Genomic DNA, 21,271 nt, shown 5'->3' with positions numbered 1-21,271 from the left:
ATTAGTTGTTGATGGACCTTTATTTATTTATTTATATGCGGTGCTGAGAATCAAACCCAGTGCCTCACACATGCTAGGCAAGCGCTTTTTCCACTGAGCCACAACCTCAGTCCCTGTAAGCATTCTTTTACACTCCACTGAGTAGCCATACTTTCTGTGTGCCTGGCCTTCATTCAATTCAACCATAGAGAACTAGTTTTATCTATTTACTTACTTGATTCTCTAAACTGATAGCTGAGCCTGAAACCTTCAACTCCATGGACCACACTTATTCTTTAAAAAATATATTTTTCCACATACAGTACATAATAAACAAAATTAGTATACATGATAGTAAATCTAACATTTATTCAATGCTATGTGTGAGACATTGTACATAGCTATTTTTTTTTTCCCCCTTCAGCACTGGGGATTGAACCCAAGGGTGCTGTGCTTTTGAGACAGGGTTTAAGTTGCCAAGACTGGCCTCAAACTTGCCATCCTCCTGCCTCAGCCTCCCGAACAGTTGGGATTACAAGGGTGTGTCACTGTACCCAGTCCTACCTAGACTTCTAAGATTGAATTCTTCCCCTATTCTTTTATCTTAATGACACTTTTCTTAGAAGTCCTATACAAATAAGGTTTTAAGAGATTATTACTCCTTGGATATTTCCCTTAAGAACATTTCAAACCCTGACCCTGGTAGCATCAACTCACATGTACACACCCTATTACCCAAAGGAATGCCCCCAGAGAACCTGCATTCAAGGACTCTCACTCCACTATCACCCTCCCCTTCTCAGTCACACGTATGGATCTCCCTGCTTCTTCCCGACGCCGACAAACCCCACCCACTTGGAGACCTTCCTCCAGCACCGTCTACCACACTGCGACTTCTCCTTTGCCTGGAACTCAAATGTCATGTGGCGCACAATTGTGGACACATTTGGATTAACTTTTAGTTTGTCAAGTGATTGAAAATTGTGACTATACTGAGAATGGGGACCATGTCCTTCACTTCTGTACCCCAGAGTGCCCTGCACAGTGTGATACAGACAACGTTCAACCACTACTGAAAGAATGTAGTATCAAAATCCAAATTAACCAATAACACAACAGACACGAGAATAATATGTACATTCCTTTTTATTTAATACAACAAACACGTAACACATACAAAAAGAAAAAAAAAAAAACCCACACTCATGTAAAAGGCCCTGTCACAAAGGATAGACAGGAAAAGTCTACACTGAATCAAATAAGGCTCTTGCTTCAAAACAGGGGTTTGCCAGCTACACCTGGAATATGAGCAAGGCTGTTGCAAAAAAAAAAAAATAAAAGAAAAATAAACAAAAGTCCCTGCACTGAGGAGTATATCCATGGGGTGATTTACTAAATTCACAGATCCATATTTAGGAATGTTTATGCTCTTTTGCAGATCCAAAATTCATCAGGGTTTTATGAAATGTGTGAATTGTTTTAGTTAAAGAAATTTACCTGCTCTTCTTTTTTCTTAGGAAAGCGTGGCAAGAGCTCCCTAAGAGTAGAGAGCAGCAAAGTCTGGAAGGCTTCACCATGAACGTTCAAAGGGCAGGTAGAACTGAGAATGCAAAGGCAAGGTGGCAGTGGGGACAACAATTTAACCCTAAATCATCTCCTGGTAGCTAGCATTTAATCAACCACTGGCAAAGACAGAATGGAAATACCTCGGCTCAGTGCAGGGTCAGTAGCAGCAGTTTGTCCATATTCCTGCTCCGAGCTGAGCCAGAAATTAAACAAGCACCAGTTCATCTCAAAAGAGCCTTATACAGACACACACGCACACACATACCCACACTCACTCATGTGTCATCACCACCCCCTTTTATTTAAATTTATTATTATTTTTTTTACTAAAATAATACAAAAAAGGGAGACAGGTATATTTACAAAAATCCATGGCTGGTACAGTACATAATTTTTAAGACACACTAAATGCTACAATCTTTCAGGTCCTGAGATTATTACAAATATCAACTCAAAGCTTGTGTTCAGGTCCAGTTTTTAAAGGAGGAAAAAAAAAATCCCAAAATATTAAGTCACACACTTATTTGAAATACAGCATTATCCCTTCAAGTTAGCAAAAATGTGCCTCCCTACCAGCAGGTGCAACACAGAAAGTCGTGCCCTTCACCTAGAGGACCGTCTGTCTACTCCTTGGGCTCTTGTGACTGCTTCTAAAACATGGTGGCATCTGTTAAGTGTGAAGGTGGCTAAAGAAGAGGGACTGTTTAATTGGAGGGAAGCCCCTCTGTAGAGTGGATATTTAAAGTTCTGTTTTTCCTTCTGCTGCAAACAAGTTTTTCCCTTATCAAAATTCATAAGGTAAGGATTGGAAATATGTGCTTACTCAGACTAAAAATCAGACTCATGATTTCGAATCAATAGCAAATAACAAATAGGCCTGCAGTTTCATAATAATTTTTACAACCTCAAATAAATCTTCTTGTTCATAATTAAAGAGAGAAAACACTCATTACTTAGTTACCTTAGTAGACTTTAATATATTATTTGGGGCATAAAAATTTTCAACCAGCCAGAGATTTATTTTCCTCTTCTTTAAAGTTTGACAGTGCTTAGCAAGAGACATGGGCGAGCCTCAGATTTACAGGCTTTCTTCAAAGAACAATTTTCTATTTCTGATACTTCATAAAATAATTTTTCAATGGCAGTTGATAAATGAACAGTTCAAAGCTTGGATCTCTTCTCTGGAGGCTAGCCATGGATCAGAGGCAATCATTTGTAGGGTAAGAATCAACCTGCACTGGTAGAAGGCCCCCTGATTATCTGAAGGTGTCAGAAGGTGTATGTAATTCATTATGTAGGCATAGCCAAGATAAAACAAAAAAGAAAACAAACAAAAACCCGACCAAAGTTGGCCAAACTTTCCAACTAATTATATAAAACAGTAACGTCTTTGTCAACTGACAATAACTCTTTTCCTTTTAATGCTGCTAGGCAAAATTGAGGAAATCCTTGGTAATTTTGCAGGTAAGGGAAAGAAAACCCAATTTTTCAGACAGAGGGCACACTACTCCTAAAAACAGCAGAGATCAGCAAAAAAAGGAGGAAAGTTTATGACTGTAAGCACAGAAAACACAGGATAGCTAAGGTCCGATGATTTAAGGGCAGGCTGTCAGAAAAACATGTCAACCAACCAGTCTTGGTTGCTGCTAACTGCTAAATGTGCTCTGTAATTAGAAGTAATTTCAAGTCATTGTGAGTAATAATCAACTGTATTTCAATCAGGCTTCTACTAGTGCTGTATTATAAAATATCTAAAAGCCAGATTTAAGATAGAATTCTATTACTAATAGCAAATGGGAGCAAATACTGTATACAAAGTTTTCTGAGGAACATAAAATTGGTACTAAGGATTCAATAAAGCCTGCTTGACTCAGATTTTGCAAAGTAGATTTGTGCTAAGGGAAGTATGAAGACTGTCAGAGAAACAAGAGCCCCTGAAACAGGTCTGCAATAACTGTGAAAGCTATTAGGAGGAAGCCACAAAATATGCTATTACCACATTATATAGTAACATTTTGTGTGTGTGTGTGTGTGGTGCTGGGGATCCAACTCAGTCTTGCGCATGCTAAGCATGCACTATACCACTGAGTTATAACTCCAGCCTATGCAATCTATTTTTTTCAATAATCCAAAGGAGAAAAAAATTCCAGTCATCAAGTCCTGGACACAAAGATCTTTAATTATATGACAGAGATTTCAAAGAGCGTTCTTGACCTGTCTGGATAACAGTTTGAAAAAGTGTCCACAGTTTAAGTACTAACTGACTATAAAATGGAAATCTGGAGAAAAGACTGAGAAGTAGAAATACTACAGTATGAAGAAATAAACAAAACGCACAAATAGCTAGTTTCAAGCAAATGGTACTTAGGGAGTATATGAGGGAAATGCCACTCCTAAGGCAGTCTCTGCCTGCATCCTCTGCTGGGATGTCAATAGTTTCTCAAATTGTAGGCTTTAGAGCTCAGTGGGGTCATTGGAAACAGCACCACAGTGAGTGAGAAGAGGATGTGAAGACAGTTTGACCTTTCCTCTCCAGACCCTAAACAATATGCCACTTTTATTGGGGGTAGAGATACTGGTTGATGACATGGTTAACTTAAGAGCTCACAGCAAAGGAAAGAAGAACAAAGACTAAGGAAATGAAGAAAGAATAATTCAACATTACTATTCAAAGCTATTTTTAATTTGAGTCTGACCACCTGTTCAGCTCTATAAATCTGAACACTGTGTCACAGAATCCAAAACTCCAGAATGGAACACTGGGATGATTTCATCCTAACAAACCAGACATTCCACAACACTAACTGCAGTTCCACACTAGTGAAAGGGTCTGCAGTTAGCCTTTGAATTTTAAGTTCACATTTTAGGATAAACACATAAACTATGTCTATTTTATACTTCTGTTAGTTTTCCCTGGAGGAACAAACACACATTCAACAAAACCCTTTTGTCTTAGTTCTTTGGGTAGAAGTCTTAACATTTGTTATCTGAAGAATGGCAAAATAGGGAAATGTGTTAAATAAAAAGTAGGGTTATCTGCATAGTTGATATTTAGAGGCTACTAACTAAGGCCTTATCTGGAAAAAGCAACAAAAAGTCAAAAAGGTGATTTAAAACCAGACCAAACCAAACCATATCACTAGAGATTAACTGGGTCTTAACCAATTCTGGAATTAACCAGATGCTTTGTCTGCTTGGGCCTGGTGCTTTCTCCTAACTCACTTGAGCTGGAACTGTTCCTCAAACCCCTGCATTCTCTTTCCTGACCCTGAATATATGCTACACTTTAAACTCACACACACATCCTAACATTTAGCCCTAACTAAAATTGCAGCATCCATTTTTTTCCTGTTGTTTTAAGTGACAAAAGGAAAATTCTAAGTATTACTAGTACATAGGGATGGAAAGTGGGATGAATTGATCTTCATTTCCTACCGGGAGCTGGCGAAACCATGTTTCCTTCTCTCCTGACCATCCCCACCCCTGGCCCAGCTGTGAAACGAATCCCGCCTTCCCTGTCCCATTTTCCTACAACCTGAGCAGCTGATAGCTCCAACTCTTGTGTAGGCTGGAGAAGCCTGAAACATAAAGGTAGAACTGGCTAAAAGTGTATGCAGCTGGCTATGTGTAGTGCTTGCTCCTTCAGTGCAGAGCTGGATAAATCTACAGTTACAGGAATTGCATGCGGTGTCTGATTTACAAGCATAAGGAGGCTCCCCTTCATTCTTAGACAGTTAAAACTTGGTTATCCATCACCAAACAAGTAATATAAGAAAATTAGATTGAGAAGATGAAAAAGTGAGGCAGATAAAACTTTCAGAATAATTTATCAATTCCAATAATCAATCATCCAAACAACTTTAGCTCCACAAAGACCTTTGCAAAAATCATATAAGCAGTAACCCCATAAAAAACTAAAAACAAAACACCCCTTATATTTAAGAAACTTAGTGTCATCCCCCAGCTTTGTTAATCTGAAGCTAACCATTTTTTCCCTATATACTATGTTTGAATAACAAATACGTATCTAAATTAGAGTTTCAGTGATATTTTTTAAAACTTAAAAATTGTGGGGTACTCTTTATATCCATACAAGGAAATCATTTTTTAGCCTCTGCAGGATGTAATAGTATTTTTAATTATATAGGACATTTTAGAAAAACTCAAAATATTTTTGAAATAGTAAAGTCTCTGATATCCCTGGGAGGTAGGTGAATATTTATACCCAATTGTCTCATGGGTAATCTGAGGCACAAAGGTTAGTTAAATGATGTCCCCGTAGACACAGTAATTTAGAAATTAACACACACTACTGAACTCTGGCTGCCTGATAAAGTTTTGCTACTAGAAGTCTCTGCTTTCTCCTTTTAGCCACCAGTCTCTTTTCCTCAAATAAAATTTTACTTAAAAGGGGGCACTTATTAGATATACTGTATTGTTTTTGAGGATTGGTTCAATTTAGTCTCCCTTAACATGTCACATTTATATATTTTTCACAAGAAACAGACAAATCTTAAGATACTGAAAATTATAGTATTTTGCTCAAGGGAGAAATCTAAACAACCAGAAAATCAGAGCCAAATGTAGTTATCTGACTAAAAAAATAAAGGCTGAAGAGCTCTCAAGAATGCTATAGATTATATGAGTGTCGTCCTCAGTATCTGAAGTTGTTCTACTTCTATGTTTATTAATGTTATAATAAATATGTAGCTATGATTTCTTTAAAAATCATTTCTCCAGAAGAAAATGATACATTTTTAATGTTGACACAGTTGCAAACTTCCTTCAAAATGTATTCAGATAGCATCACACGGTTCCAACTCTAGCCCTACAAGTTTTGAGTCTTGCCTGCCACAGTGCACTTAATCAATTCAATCCACAAGAGACTCTTGTTGGTCCAATGCTTTCTCCTATATTACGTATGCCAAGTTTGAATGCATGGAGCAGTAGGTTATATCCAGGAATAGTCAACGAATCTGCTAAATTTATTTTACTCGTAAAACTATATATTTATATATATATATATATGTATATATATCTGTTACATCTACAAACAGATATTTAAAGGGGAAAGATAGCATTTTGTGAAAAGACAATTTCCCAATCCACCTATTTAATCAACTTGACTAAAAGCAACAGAATAAACAAGGCAGAAGTTTTGCAAATGTTGAAAGGGGAGTGTTCAGAGAGGATGCAATGATACAGCAGCCACTAGTTTTATCTGTAAGTCTATACGTATCTTTCAATATAGCCATATACACATAAAGAAAAGGAAGAACATTACAGCATGACGTGACATTGGCAAGTTTGACATTCTTCCTCCTGAATCCCCCTGACTTATCAGTCTGCACTTTAGGAGATCTGAGAACACTTTCGAAAGAGGGGAAAAAAATAAAGGAAAAAAAAAAAAAGGCACTTAACAAAGACAAAGGCCTGAATTGAGCATGTTTTAGAGGAGTAATATAAGCATTTATCAGAGCTAAGAAATTATTTACAAAGAGTTAAACTTTTCCCTTAAAATTTTATAAAATAAAATTGCATAACATGTTTGTGATCAGTCATTTATCTACTACTGCACTTTTCTTCTGCTTCATTTTTACAAAACTGAAAGCACCCCACACAAAGCAAAAACAACAAAAAAACAATCATACATGCAAAATAGAAAGTAAAAGTGCCCCTTCTGAGAACATTAGGTCAGCAGAAATCATAGTGCTGAAGCACAGGGAAAGTTCTCAAGTTTGGCCTGATTATAAGATTTTTCTCATTCTTCTATTTTCAACTTGAAAAACAACAAAAGCCAACAAATGAAGCAAGCAAATTCAAAACAAAATGATAAAAACAATATAGGGACCAGTGTGCTTTTTTATGGTACACTCCTAAAATAAAGTATCCTAATTCTACACATGGGTCAAATTATATGACAAAACTCCTAGAAATAAAGAAGTGTAAATTAAAGTCATCCAAATACAAGTTCATTTTACAAAGGTAGCAGCAAATATGATAGATAACTGGAGTTTGAGAGGTGATCCCAAAGGACACAGAGTTCTCAATATCAATGGCAGTTTGAATAACAGTAGAATTTTCATTTCAGAAAATGTCTTAAACCAAGTAGAGGTGGAAAGGAGTATGGGAGAAGGCAACCAGAGGAGAGAGACTAGAGGTGCCTGCCCTTTCCATCCCTGGGTAGTAAACAATTTAGATCTGCTTTGGGAAACAAATATCCTGGGTTAAAAATCAGTTCCAATAAGTTGTTTTCAAACAGGTGTCAAACCCACAGTATTAAAAAACTTTTCTGTGCCCAGTTCTTCCCCTTATGTCGGAAATCCAATAAACCCGATTCAGTGTCTATGATACAAAATAATGTAATTTGGGCTAACAACATCCATCAAAGGGGTGGTGGGCATACAACAATTTACTAGCACAATCCTCTTGATTTCTTTAAGATATCAGGATTTTGTGGCTACAGATCAACCTCACTTCTTTTCCCAAAACCTTTTCTTCAGGATGTTTTAAAATCATGATTTCTAAACCTCTGATATCAGAAGCATATGAGAAAAAATTATAATTAACTTATAATGGAAATTATTGCTTGCATTTACTTTGGAGGCTCTGAATGAGCTTGACACTTTGCTCCCAAACAGTCTCCAGCTAAGGCCCAGCACTGCTATCTCTGAGGACAGCTCTGCTGACCGTTATTGCTTGTGAATACTGAGGATTACCTAGTATGTACAGTAACAGCTTATATATCAGTGAAGGCAATTTCAAACATAAGACAGTTGGAAACAAACAGCTTAATCTTCCTGAATCAAGAATCCCGCTGAGTGGGATATAATTAAGTGTGCTGATTACTTTTGCATGTGGATGTTGCTAATGCTCTTTAGAAATACACATTGTTCTATAGATAACCTTTCCAATCATTCACCATTTTAAAAAATAACATAATTTGATTTTAAGTGCAAAAATACAGTATGAGTCACAAGTCTCTGTTAAAAAATAACCAATTTATATGTTTGTTTTTTAGTAATAAAAACTGTAAAGACAGGTGACCATGAAGCTTGGACACCATTTTCAATGTTAGGATCTAGAAAAGAAATGTTTGTATTTACATGCAGAAATCTCTGATCATACTTTATGGAGAAAGACAAGGATTTTGACCCATTTGTACAACATAAAAGAGGGGTCTTGATTGAAACCAATAAAAATTGATCAGTAAAATGGGGAAGGGGGTTGCTGAGGTGGAGATCTGATATAGTTGTCAAGGATTCAAGACTGAAGAGAATAGAACATAATCTCTATATCATATTCTCAGAGCTAAGGGCCTTCAGGTATTTGACTGGGTAGCATAAAATGACACAGGAGAGAATTAATCCTGATGTTTTCTAATGAAGGCAGAGTCCTCAAGGATCTTCATATAGCATGATTCAGAATTGGTGGATTTAAGAAATTACAATTATTATTCTTTGACTTATACCAGCAATTCATAAGAAGATACATGTGTATATGTGCACACACATACACATGTGAACGCCATATACAGCTATTGGCAGGAAGGCAAGGTTAATATACTCTCTAACTTCTTTCCTGGCAGACAAAGTAAAGTAAAGCTCCCTTTTGGAAGGAAAACTCATCACCGTACCCAGGAATATGAGCAAAGGCAAAAGCAAGAGGTCTGTTACAATGGAATAATCATGAGTCTAGTAAGCTTCCCTAATTAAAAAATCAAATAAATCTTAATCAAACTTACTGAATTCAAATCAAACCTCTTTATAACATCCCAGTATCCCTCCAAAATATCTACCAGGATTCATCCACATTTGTTTTATTGGTAAACTAAATTCTGAAGAGGTGAAATATTATATCAATGATTCCTTTGAAATAATCATTTCTCCTTACTGTAACAAGTTCTCGGAACTAAAGTTTTCAGTTATTTATTAACCCTTTTGCTATAAAACAAGCCAATGTGACTTTGAAGTCAAAATATAGGCATGTAGATCTGAACAGATCTGTGATTATTTATAGTCCTGTAGGCTATTTGGGACTTCTGTTTACTAAAGGAAAAAAAAGGGCCTCATTAATACTCTTATTTGAATAAGCTTACTGGTACAGGGTAATGGAAATATGGAAGAAAGCTTGCTATCACCAATCTAGTGCTGATTTTTTGGTTAGTCTGCCATAAACTGACCAAGGTTACACCATGCAGAGCTTAACCATTCTTGGGTATAGTTTGAAAATACTTATAAGTTTAAAACTCAAGAGATAACAGAATGATGAAGAGGCAAAATAAAATGTATGCAAAGAGAACTATAAATGGTTCCCTTCACATCCTTTGTTAGCTATGCTATTTGCTTAGTTAAAGAAGCTATAATAACTAAGTAGTCTTCTTTGTAGGCTTACTTGCTATCAACACTGAGAAATATCAGTAAAGCTTTAAAACTCTAAATGCTTGAAACAATTTCACAACATTGGATAAAGCGAGTTAAACCACATTGTGATTGTTATAAAAAAGATACTCCCTTGTACATAATGAGCCTAATGCAATTCCTCTCCCTAAAAATTAAAAAACCAAACAACTATATATGTGCTATTTGGATGACCAGTGAGAAAACACAGGTAGTACTCACTGCCACCTGTTTGTGTCAACAGCCAACAATCACCTGAAGAACCCCTAGCTGAAGGAAGAGAGAGGGAAGTTGTGAGGTGAACTTGGGGGAATTTACAGTTTTTGTTGGTAGGGCCTGCAAGGGTGAATGAAGATGAGGAAAGCAGCAGCCCTATAATAAAGATTTCCATTACTCAAGTGAAACTGAGTCACATTTTAACATCAAGACTAGAAATAAAAATGAACCAGTCAAAACTAGATACATAAATCACCTGAAGAAAAGAGTTAAGTACCTACTTCTGAGTGGAAGATGAAATTGACCCTTTCACAAAAAAGGGGACATGTAGGTTTTTGTCTGTTAAGAGCAACAGGCTCAATTTCTTGACTTTTAAAAATCTAAATGATTTAGTAATATACATAACTGTGCTAAAATAACTTTCCTGAAGCATCTTCAGTCCACTGATTTACACGGGGAGTTGCTACATACTGGAGAAGATTCAAGTTTGCTCAGGATGTTTGAGGGTACAGTATTTCTTCAGCTAGTGTTTATATCAGACATAGGGTCACCTAATTATTTTGTTGCAAATTTGCTAAATGTCCACTTAAACAGGCATGATTATTACTCCTGACAAACTAGCCTAATTCCAGATCTATTGCTTTTATTATTCAATTATGTCTACAAGTGTTCAGAGCCAACCCCCAGGATGGATGGTGTTTACCCAAATCCTCTCAACTTCCTCCTTCCTCCCCCAGGGGAAAATAATTTGTACTTCTGTGGGTTTGACAGCTGAGTCTCTTTCAAGTCAGGTAACATGGTAACTTTGTCTTTCTTTAGCAGAGACCAAAGGTCACTAACTTTGCACAAAAGCATTTCTTCCTCCTGCACCTGGCTTTGCTCAAGTAATGTTTTCTTTCCTTTTCCTCCTCACCACAGTGCTTGGGACGAGAATGTAAACATCGACAGAAACAGCAGCCCTGTGACCACATAAGGACTTTCCCATCAGGTAGATCCCGTCAGCCAGCTACACGTCTCATCTCTCTGCTTGCTGAGAAGTCACTGAGATTTCCGTGGTAACTTAGTGTCCCCTTTACTTTGGCCTCCATCTGAGAAAAAGAGATGTTAAACTGGTATAGTTTGGCATGTTGTAAAAAGCAAATAAGAGAAACAGAACAAAAAAGACTTTAAAATTTTTATGTGGATGACCTCTCTCAAAAGATAACCTTTAATATTTCACATGGTGTAAAGCACTATAGTGGCTGCTTATGTCCGATGCTGGGAGGATTATAAAGGAATGAGAATATTCCCACCTTCTACCACATCTTTTGATCCCTTTGAGAAAATTTTTAGTTGGAGACAGACACAATACCTTTGTTTATTTATTTTTATGTGGTGCTGAGGATCAAACCCAGTGCTTCACATGTGCTAGGTAAGCGCTCTACCACTGAGCCACAACCCCAACCCCAATGACACAGTATTTGATAATTAATTCCCACTATGTAAACGAATGCAGCACATTGGTAGTGAAAAATTCAGCTGTATTTCTGTTTTGGTCCTAACCTAGCAAAAGTCTAGGTTACTGGGAACCTAGTCTGCTACTGGGAACAATGGTTTCTATTTCTACATTCTATTGTTTTACTGTTTATGGGGAAAATGTTGATTATTTAAATCTTAGGTAAATTACCTACAAATGCTGGGAGAGGATAGAAAAAGGGGATACCTGGGCAAGAGTAGGACCCAATGACCCGGAGAGCCAACGGAATATAGAGAAAGTCTCTAACAGGTTAAAGCCTTAGGCAAGGAAAACGAAGGCCCCAAGACAACCCAGGCCTGAGAGAAAAAGACAGGGGAAGGAAAGCTTTACTTCAGGGAAGAGGCATGAATGTTAGAAACACACAGGTGAAAAGGAACAAATTATTACAGCACAATAACAGAATCTTAAGGCTGGAAGAGGCCATAAATGTTACATGGCCAGGCCCACTCATGTGATATCTACATTACTTTGGAAAAACAAAAAACCAAAAAAATTGCCTCTCTTGAAGAAAAGCTGTATCAATGAAATACATATCTATTTCAAAAGCTGTTATTAATAGAATACTATTAAAATGACTTTGGTGATAACACCTAAGTTTTTCTCATTTATAATAGGATATATTTACATTTGTAGAGAGAAATGGTTTGATCTGTGGTATAATTAAATTCATAAAATGGTACAGCAGTTTAATAAATGACATTTTGCCCAAAGAAATTTTAAACTGAGCAAAATAAAATACTCAGATTTAACTGGACTGAATTTTTTGGTTTTCCTCCTGTAATGAGGATTGAACCCAAGACCTCACTCCACATGCTAGGAAAGCACTCTACCACTGAGCTATATCCCCAGCCCTTTTTGTTTCATTTTGAGATAGGGTCTTGCTAAGTTGCACTGACAGGCCTTAAACTTGCAATCCACCTGCCTCAGCGTCCTAGTAGCTAGAATCATAGGAGTATGTCACTGAACCAGGCTTGGGCTGTGAAATTCTTTACCTGGCCTATCTCCTGTTTTTGTAAATAAAGTTTTGTTGGAACCCTGTCAAACTTGTTTGTTTACATATTGACTATGGTTGTTTTTGTCCTGTAATGGTAAGGTTGAGTAGTGGCAACAGACAACATATGCCTACAAAGTCCTTTACAGAAAAAACTTACTGATCTATTGTTTCAAACAAGAGAATTAACATTAACTGGGTTCTTACTACGTACCAAGTACCATGCTAGAAGCTTTAATCAGTTATTTTTATTAGAGTCCTATAAGAAGTCTATTTAAAACATCTTTTTGTCCTCAATTTATAAGCAAGAGAAATGATGGTCAAATAAGAATCCTGCTACAATTGGCGGTTCTGGAATTAAAAACCCAAGGCTGATCCTTTTTTTTTTTTTTTTTTGATGGTGCTGGGGATTGAACCAAAGGTCTTGTGCAAACACTCTACCAACTGAGCTATATTCCCAGCCCACTCAAGTCTGATTCCCAAGTTCAATTTTTTTATGGTAAAAAGTGTTTTTATATGAAAAATTTTAAACTTTTTAACTTTAATTATTTGGAAGATATGGATAGTCATATCTCCCTTCTGGTTCTGGAATGGTGGTATTGAGCAGACAACAAGATGATTCACATAAGAGCTGAATACTGAGGTCTTCTTGAGTCACAAAAATCCAGTTTGTATAATTCCTCACAGATGGTCATACTCATGCCAATCTGCCCCAGGAGCAGGCAGATGGTCCCCATCTGAATCATGACACTAAGCAAATGTCCACAGTCAGGGAGGATCCAGTTCAGTCACAGAGCAATCATCCTTATGAATGTAAGCCTAATCAAGTTCGGCAAGATCAGGAGTGCTGATATTTGTTACTACTTTGTATTGCCCATTTTGTACAACTGGATGAGCCTGGTCTTATTTATTTATTAATATTTATTAGGTACTGTGGCTTGAATCCAGGGGTGGTTCACCACTGAGCTAAACCCCCAGTCCTTTTTAAAAAATTTTATTTTGAAACAGGGTCTAAGTTGCCGAAGCCAACCTCAAACTTGTGATCCTCCTGCCTCAGTCTCCTATTTCGTTGGGATTATAGATTATAGATTGTGATCAGTTATTTTTTATTTTTAACTGATATACAAAACCACAAAAGATGTACACATTAATGGGATAGCATGGAAGGTTTCATACATATATTCAGTGTAATGCTCAAATCTGGTTTAACTTTTTTTAAAATAAATTTTTGATAGTGAAAACCCTCAAAATTCTTTCTTCTAGATTTTTGAAATATACAGCACCAAACTGTCAATAGTACATCAGAGCTCCTTCCATCTGCCTTTGGTCTTTGTTTTTTTTTTTTTTTAATCATATATTCTTTAGTTGTAGGTGGACACAAACCTTTATTTAGTTTTTAATGCGGTGCTGAGGATCGAACCCAGTGCCTCACGTGTGCTAGGTGAGCGCTTTTCCTCTGAGCCACAACCCCAGCCCCTGCCTTTGGTCTTTTAGAGGATTAATGGCAATTTATTGCCTCAAGGTTGTTATGTAGCTCCCATTTCTGCACTGTGGTCAATGGTAAACTGGTTCAAAGATCACTTTTAACGCAGTTGTTAAAAAGAATAGCGAGGTTCTTCTCAATTTCCAAAGTTAAAGAAGGTGGATAAATAGTTATTTCTCTTCAGAAGATCCTAAAAATGGCCTCCAGAATTGTATTTTAGGTGTCCACTGAGATCACCTAGTGGTATGAGCAAGAATCTGGGCCTGGTGACACATGCCTGTAATCCCAGTGGCTCAGAAGGCTGAGGCAGGAGGATTCCAAGTTCAAGGCCAGCCTCAGCAATTTAGTGAGGCCCTGAAAAAACTTAGGGGGGGCTTATTTCAAAATAAAAACAGGCTGGGAATATGTTTCAGTGGTTGAATGCCCCTGGGTTCAATCCCTGGTACCAAAACAAAACAACATCCCCCACCCCCAAACAAAACAAAACAAAACCAACAACAAAGAATCTGGAGGCCAATGTTTTATAAACAGGGCCAATATCCAACATCGGATTTCAGAGTGGGCTAGCAGGGCAGCAAGCAAGTATATAACGCATAGCATGAACCACATTAATTTAATCAATGCTAAGATGCAGGAAAGTCTAATGGTTAAGAAGAATACAACCTGGATGAGAGTGTAGCTCAGTGGTAGAGTGTGTGATTTGTATGTATGAGGTGCTGGGTTCAATCTTTAACACTATTTAAAAAAAAAAAAAAAAAAAGAACATAGGCTTTCTGGATTTGTATCTCAGACCACTTACTGGTGTGTTACCTTGGGTAAATTGCTTATCTCTGATTATTTTCTGATCTGTAAAATGGGGATCATTATTTATCATTCATGAGCTTGTTCTGAAGATTAAATAACTAATCGCATTAAACAGACACAAGACTAAATGGCATTTAGTGAGCTTTTGACAAATATAAACTACTATAATTTTGCAATGACTTCTGTTAACTATTTTTAAGAATCTTCTTAGCTATCATTCCCATATAATAAATACTTTCAAAAAGGCTCTTTTCATAACAAAAGATCTCATTTACCTATTTTCTTTCTTTTAAAGTGAGTTTGTTGCCAATGAGCAGGTATTAAATTTTTTCCAACTTTTATCATTCCATTTACATTGTTTTCAGAAAAGTATAATCTGTATCTATAAACCTATATAAATAATAGAGAGATGAAGAAATAGGTCATTTTCTTACCATTAAATGTTTGCTGTAAATGTGTAGGCAGAGGTGAATGGGAAAGTGTTGCTGTATGCTGAGCTCCTGGCTGTAAACCCTTTAGTAAATCTGAGAAGAAAACAGAATTTGTCAGTGATCTTTCAACAAAGATTTAAGCTTTCTTAAAATCAAACCTAAAAATAGTTCAATTTATCTAATGTCATCATAGCCCCGAATTCAAAGGCCTTCTAAAACTAGAATATATACATTTTTTAAAAGTTTACATATGTAAATGTAGATAAGTATATGCAAAGAACCCAACAAATTTGACTTCCTTTTATAATTTCACTTAGAAGTGCAGTACAGAAGGTTCATTAGTACATTCTAAAACTGTAAATAAATTCCCAGAGTCCAGTAAGTTGACTTCTAGATGAAATCAACTATACTTTTTTTTTAAAAAACCTGTATTCTCCCAGAATTCCAACTGGACTGCTCTTAGTCAGAATCAATGACTGAGGCTCCCTGTTCTCTCACACTAGACAGCCAAGGAAAAGAAAGGCCCCACTTACTCTGAGTGAGGCTATGGTGGAAAGCGGCTGAGGTAGATCCTGAGGTGGCTGTCACTCCAGCTGTGTCCGTTCCAAAGCCAAGTAGCTCCAAGGGAAACTGGAAGGGCATGGTCACTGGAACAAGGCCACCCAGCATCCCAAAAGGAGTCACATTTTGATTTGTTACAGACAAAGGTGATGTCATGAGAGTCAGAGGTGAGGCATTAGCCAATAATGATGCTCCTGCTGTGGACTGTGCAGAAACCAGGGGTCAAAATAGATAACAGAGCAGTCAACCTAAATTGATTTATTGTATTTAATATCCTCATGGATGCAAGACTGTGTCTTGTTCTAATAAACTCTGTGAGAGAAAATAAGACTGAGGTGAAAATTACATTTTAAAGAGCTACCAATATTGATTTTGAAAATCTGCAAATTACATTTAGAATTTCTTTACAGAAATTCAGCTATTCACCATTAGACCCCCTCTTAACTGGTCAACATGATTCACTCTCCTAATCTAACTTCTACCCGTACATTTCCACTTCTTCACTTTTGCTCCAGGCCTACAGACATGAATCAGTATAGAAATAATTCCATGCAATTTCATATGGTTCAATCCTTAACACTACTAAAAAAACTCATCTTCTGTCTTGTCACCATCTCTCCTGGCACAATCTGTGCAACCGCTGCTCTTGCCAGCCCCTAATCTATAGTCTTGACTTCCACGACAACACCTATAAAGAGATGAAGTCACCTGGATATTCTTCCTCATCTTTAGCCTTACCTGCCCTTCCCCATGGGTAACTGACAACCACCTGGCTTGTGCCACAAATCCCACCTTGCAGAGCTTTCTTATAGAAATCTCCAGTATCACATTTTTTTCCATGTTTCCTCTGCTTCTCATATACAGACCTCTAATTCATATTTACAGTCACAGTTATTCTTGACTCTTCTCCAACTCCTAGTAACAACCTAAATTATTTGTCTTCCTTTTATTATTAAACTTGCTGAACTCATAGCTTTCTTTTCCACATCTAGTTTCTCCTTACCCTCTGAAAGCTGATGTCCACATCACTACTTTATTTAAGACTCCCTAAGGTAAAAGGTAAACTAGTGTTTTCATGCTCCTCCACCTGATCTTTGAGGTGCTGTTTGTGAATAAAGGCATTTAGATCAGAAATATGCTAACACTGATGAGCTTTCATTGGAAAACTACATAAATATATCCCTTAAGCTAATTTAATTCTTTCAGGAATTTTGTATGCTGCAATTAAATGATTTTTCCCATTTTGACTTTTTTTCTTTTCTACATGTAATTATCAACAAATATTTGATACTATCAAGTTTGTGCCACTGAGTTTTCTTTTGCAGCCTTATTTTACAAAATATATACAGTTAAAAATACAAAATATATTCAGTTAAAAACTTTATAGTTATAAATGAGGTCAAGAAAATGGAATTCTTTAAATTTTTTTAGTCAATAATAAATGTGAGCTATTATCAGTTTTATTTTGGTTGTTATTTCTACCCCAAACCCCATTCTAATAAAAAGTGGTGGTATTATTACTTAGTCAACTATAAGGAAAATATACACAATTTTTATGTATGTGTATGGAACACTACATGGATTTGTACGCTTAAAGAGTTCATGCCACTGCTGGACAAAACGTGAAGAATGTTCTTTAGAAGTCTTTTACTTTGGTTATTGCACTTGTTCTTTTATTTCCTCCCCTTCTCTCATCTCCTTTGCTATTGTTGACATTTGTGGCCTCTTGTTTCAACTCTAATCCTGTGTATATGCCAGTTTGGTGAAAGGTCACACTGGTGCATCTGAAACTCACTGACCTGATGTGTCCCGAACTGGAATCTCCTTCTCCAGTCAGCCCCACCTCCTGCTAGCTGGAAAGTCTGCTCCTTTCTAGCCACTGAGGCTGGGAACCTTATTTTTCAAGCCTCATAAAATGAAGGATGAGATAAGCTCATAGTCAACAAACCCATTCCTTCTTTTTTTACCAGAACCACTTCTTATTTTAGTACCCATCTTCATCAGTTTACACTTGGACTTGACAGCTTTTTAAATTTGCCAGTTTTTTCCTCTACTGTGCCAACTACGATACAAAGAGTTGCATTTAAGAAAAAAAATTACCAAGTTAGCGTTAATAATGTCTTAAAATGACTAGGACAAAAGCATTTAAAAATTAGCAAGTCGTTTCTTCATTTTAATCATAATTTTATGACAGAAGGCAATGACAAGGATGATATAGAATCTCCAAGGTTGTGTGCTAGACTGGTGACCCCCAGTGAAAAACACTAAATCTAATAAGGAGAACCTTTTACATTTTTTTCTGGGGGAGTCTAATTGAAGCACTAAAATGGATGGAAAATATAAATTAGGGCAAGTTCAAAACTAAATAACTTGAGTATTAGCAACAACCAAAAAAAAAAAAAAAAAAAACATGCCATAACTAACACTTTATACTTTCTAAGAATTTCCATACCCACCTTTGTTTATAAATCTAAACTGAAGCACCAGAAAATTTAAATGTTATGTGTGCAATTATCAACTTCTCTAAGATGGAGCTCTTTCAGAAGCGAGGAGTCTGCTGCTAACATTCATCATGAAGTAGGTGAACAGTTCAGACAATGCCCCATAACCAGGGAAAATAAGAAGGGAAACCTTTTTCTTCCTATGGTGGGCATGAAACCTTTTTAAACCATGTGTTCTATTTTGGTATTTTTGTTCTATTTTGCATCTGTCCCCTATTCTCTACAGTACCTACAGTGATCTTTCAAAACATAAATTAGACCACACCACTCCTCTGTTTAAGACTACTCTCCAATAGCATTCCTGCTACATACAGAATAAAATCCAAAAGTATTACTGTGGTGTACCCTGACAAAGTTCTCCATGACACAGTGAGGTCTCTTTCCCCCAACAGTCTAGGCCTTCAACTCAGGCTCTTTTCCCCCCTCAATGTCTTCACACTGCCATTCCTTATCACCTGGACTTTACAAGACTAGCTCCTGTTCATTTGATCCTTAGTTTAAATGCTACCTCCTCAAAGAGGCTACTTCATTCTTTTTTCTGTTAGCACCTCTTTATTGGTGCTTTATTATTTTTTTCCACAGTACTTGTTATGTTTTTAAAAAAACTGTGTTTAACTCATCTTTCTACCTAAAATATATGCTCCATGAGAAAGGAACAGTGTTCCTCAATACCTACAAGAGTGCCTGGCACATAGTACATACTCAATCAACATTTACTGAATGAATAAGTGGGTTTTGGAATTATAAAGTAGCAATGACAGGATTCATAGAAAATCTGTATATTGAAGAGTAAGAAAGAACAGAAAATCTCTGGGTGGAATACTGTTAAACAGAAAGTAGGCAGAGGTAGCAGCTTGAACCCAGAAAGATTTTAACTTATGTCCTTTGTTAAAGGGCCTGTCATTTTCACCGCAAATGAGTAGATAGCTTCAGATGCCTTTCAGACAGGAGGTGAATACTTCACAGGAAGTCTGCTTTCAGGGTAAAGTGCTAGGACAGATCTGGAGGCTATAAGGTAGCTGATGAGACTTCAATGGATGCTATGTCAATAAGAAAACCACCTTAGGTTCACAAAGGGTAGAAATGACCTTTCTTCAGTCAAAGCAGTAAGAGAAAAAAAATTAGATCAGATATGAAGGCAGGGACATTGGATTCTCCACATTATAAAGCCATTTGGGAAACAAAGAAAACAAGGAGGGAGTAGTTACTTGTCAGAAACACAAATTCTGGCATACAGATTTTTTGTTGGCAAACCAATTCTTTGTTAGACAGTATCTGGGTTCTTTGGAAATAAATGATCAAACACAGGAAATTCTTTGGAGAAAATATAGAATGGATAGATTCTGCAGATGACAAAGGATGAAGAAAGTTTTAAACTTATACTCAAAGAAAAAGAAACAAGTAAAAAAATTTTTTCTTTTTTAGCTCTAGGAACCACCCCCCAAAATTTATAAAGCAAGCAAATAAAACCACAATTATGATATTTAGCTCAAGAGAGACAATATTTACATAGTGAAGATTTTTGTGTGTGTGTGTGGTGCTGTTGGATTGAACCCACCAGGGCCCTGTGCATGCGAGGCAAGCACTCTACCAACTGAGCTATCTCCCCAGCCCACGTAGCCAAGAATTTAACCAAAAATTGTAATTTTTCTTTGAGAAGAATAAGGCAGGTACGTATAAGAGAACTATGAGTCTCATTTTTCATAATAAAAAGATAAAAGATACTATAGTACTAAAATTGATAAAATTAAGAGTTTTCTAATTACTACTGTTATTTAGAAATAAATATGTAGAAGAAAAATATTTAAAAGTGATGCTAAAAAGAAGGCTATGGAGTAGGCAAATGTCATTTTTGAGAGAATTCTAGTGATTCCTTTGATCAAATTAAAAGTTAATTTTTTTAAAAAAAGTGTCAACTTTTTAGCAAAGATAACACAAAAGCAATGAGGAATAATTCCCAGTCTTTACCTATAATTAAAAATTTAATTTGCAATCTCTAATAACAATTTTGTTTCATTATTTCTTTTCCTTTCTTTTTCTTTTTCGCAGTGCTGGGGATCATACCAAGGACCTTGCATGATAGCCAACTAAACAACCCCTGACCTACATACAAACCTCATCTTTTTTGAGACTGGATCTCACAATGTTACCCATGTTGACCTTGAACTCCTGGACTCAAGTGATCCTTCTGCCTCAGGCTCCTAAGTAGCTGGAACTATAGGATCCTGCCACCTCCTGCTCAGCTTTAATTTCTTATTTTTGACTTAAGTAAAATTATACAGATAAAACATCAGTTAATACTTCAATTACTGAAGTACCATTCAACTGAATTTGTTCTACATTAGAATTTTGGAAGTCATTGCTAAACCTACTTAAAGGACAGCATGATAACTTGGGTATTAAATAGTATTGAACATAAACCCTTATATAGCAATGAACAGTAAGGTACCTCTACAAATAGCAAAGAGAAATCCTTACGTTACACATTCCTAGTCCACATACATAGGAGGCAGAACAAAGTTTTCAGAGTAATTTCTTAGACAATACAATTTCAAAAAACAATAAAAGTAATGTTTTCAAAGAATATTTTAAAAACCAAAGACCTTGCATATCATGGTACATTTTTTTAAAAGCTGGTTATGAAACAGAATATTATGTCAAACAAACTTTCTTGAAGAGTAAAAATGATATTGAATGCAGCAATGAAATGTATGAATAATAAAGACTTCTCAAAAAACCTAGGATAAATGAAACCAATATTCTTGGACTGAAAAAAAAATCAGCCAGGTCTGAAATTAAGAGGTGTTACTATTTTAGGTGCAAA

The 21,271-nt window shown here is 36.4% G+C and overlaps 1 protein-coding gene across 4 annotated transcripts in view; it reads right to left on the bottom strand.

The window, feature by feature from the left end:
- Window positions 1-1,825: 1,825 nt before the first annotated feature.
- The window catches only part of Ubn2 (ubinuclein 2), a 79,675-nt gene continuing 60,229 nt past the window's right edge, over window positions 1,826-21,271 (bottom strand). For all 4 annotated transcript variants that reach the window (XM_046434043.2, XM_046434045.2, XM_046434044.2 and 1 more), the window contains 3 exons: window positions 15,919-16,150; window positions 15,389-15,478; window positions 1,826-11,248 (listed from right to left, as the gene is read on the bottom strand). In XM_046434043.2, coding sequence (XP_046289999.1) covers window positions 11,199-11,248; window positions 15,389-15,478; window positions 15,919-16,150 — 372 coding nt within the window. In that variant the 3' untranslated portion in view covers window positions 1,826-11,198. The remainder of the gene's footprint in view (window positions 11,249-15,388; window positions 15,479-15,918; window positions 16,151-21,271) is intronic.

Source organism: Marmota monax, unplaced genomic scaffold (assembly GCF_021218885.2).
Source record: "Marmota monax isolate L192 unplaced genomic scaffold, Marmota_monax_Labrador192_F-V1.1 WCK01_AAM20220418_F8-fsc00122, whole genome shotgun sequence".
Taxonomy (NCBI): Eukaryota; Metazoa; Chordata; class Mammalia; order Rodentia; family Sciuridae; genus Marmota; species Marmota monax.
Note: the sequence above shows the minus strand (reverse complement) of the source record. Positions and strands in the feature narration are given on the sequence as shown.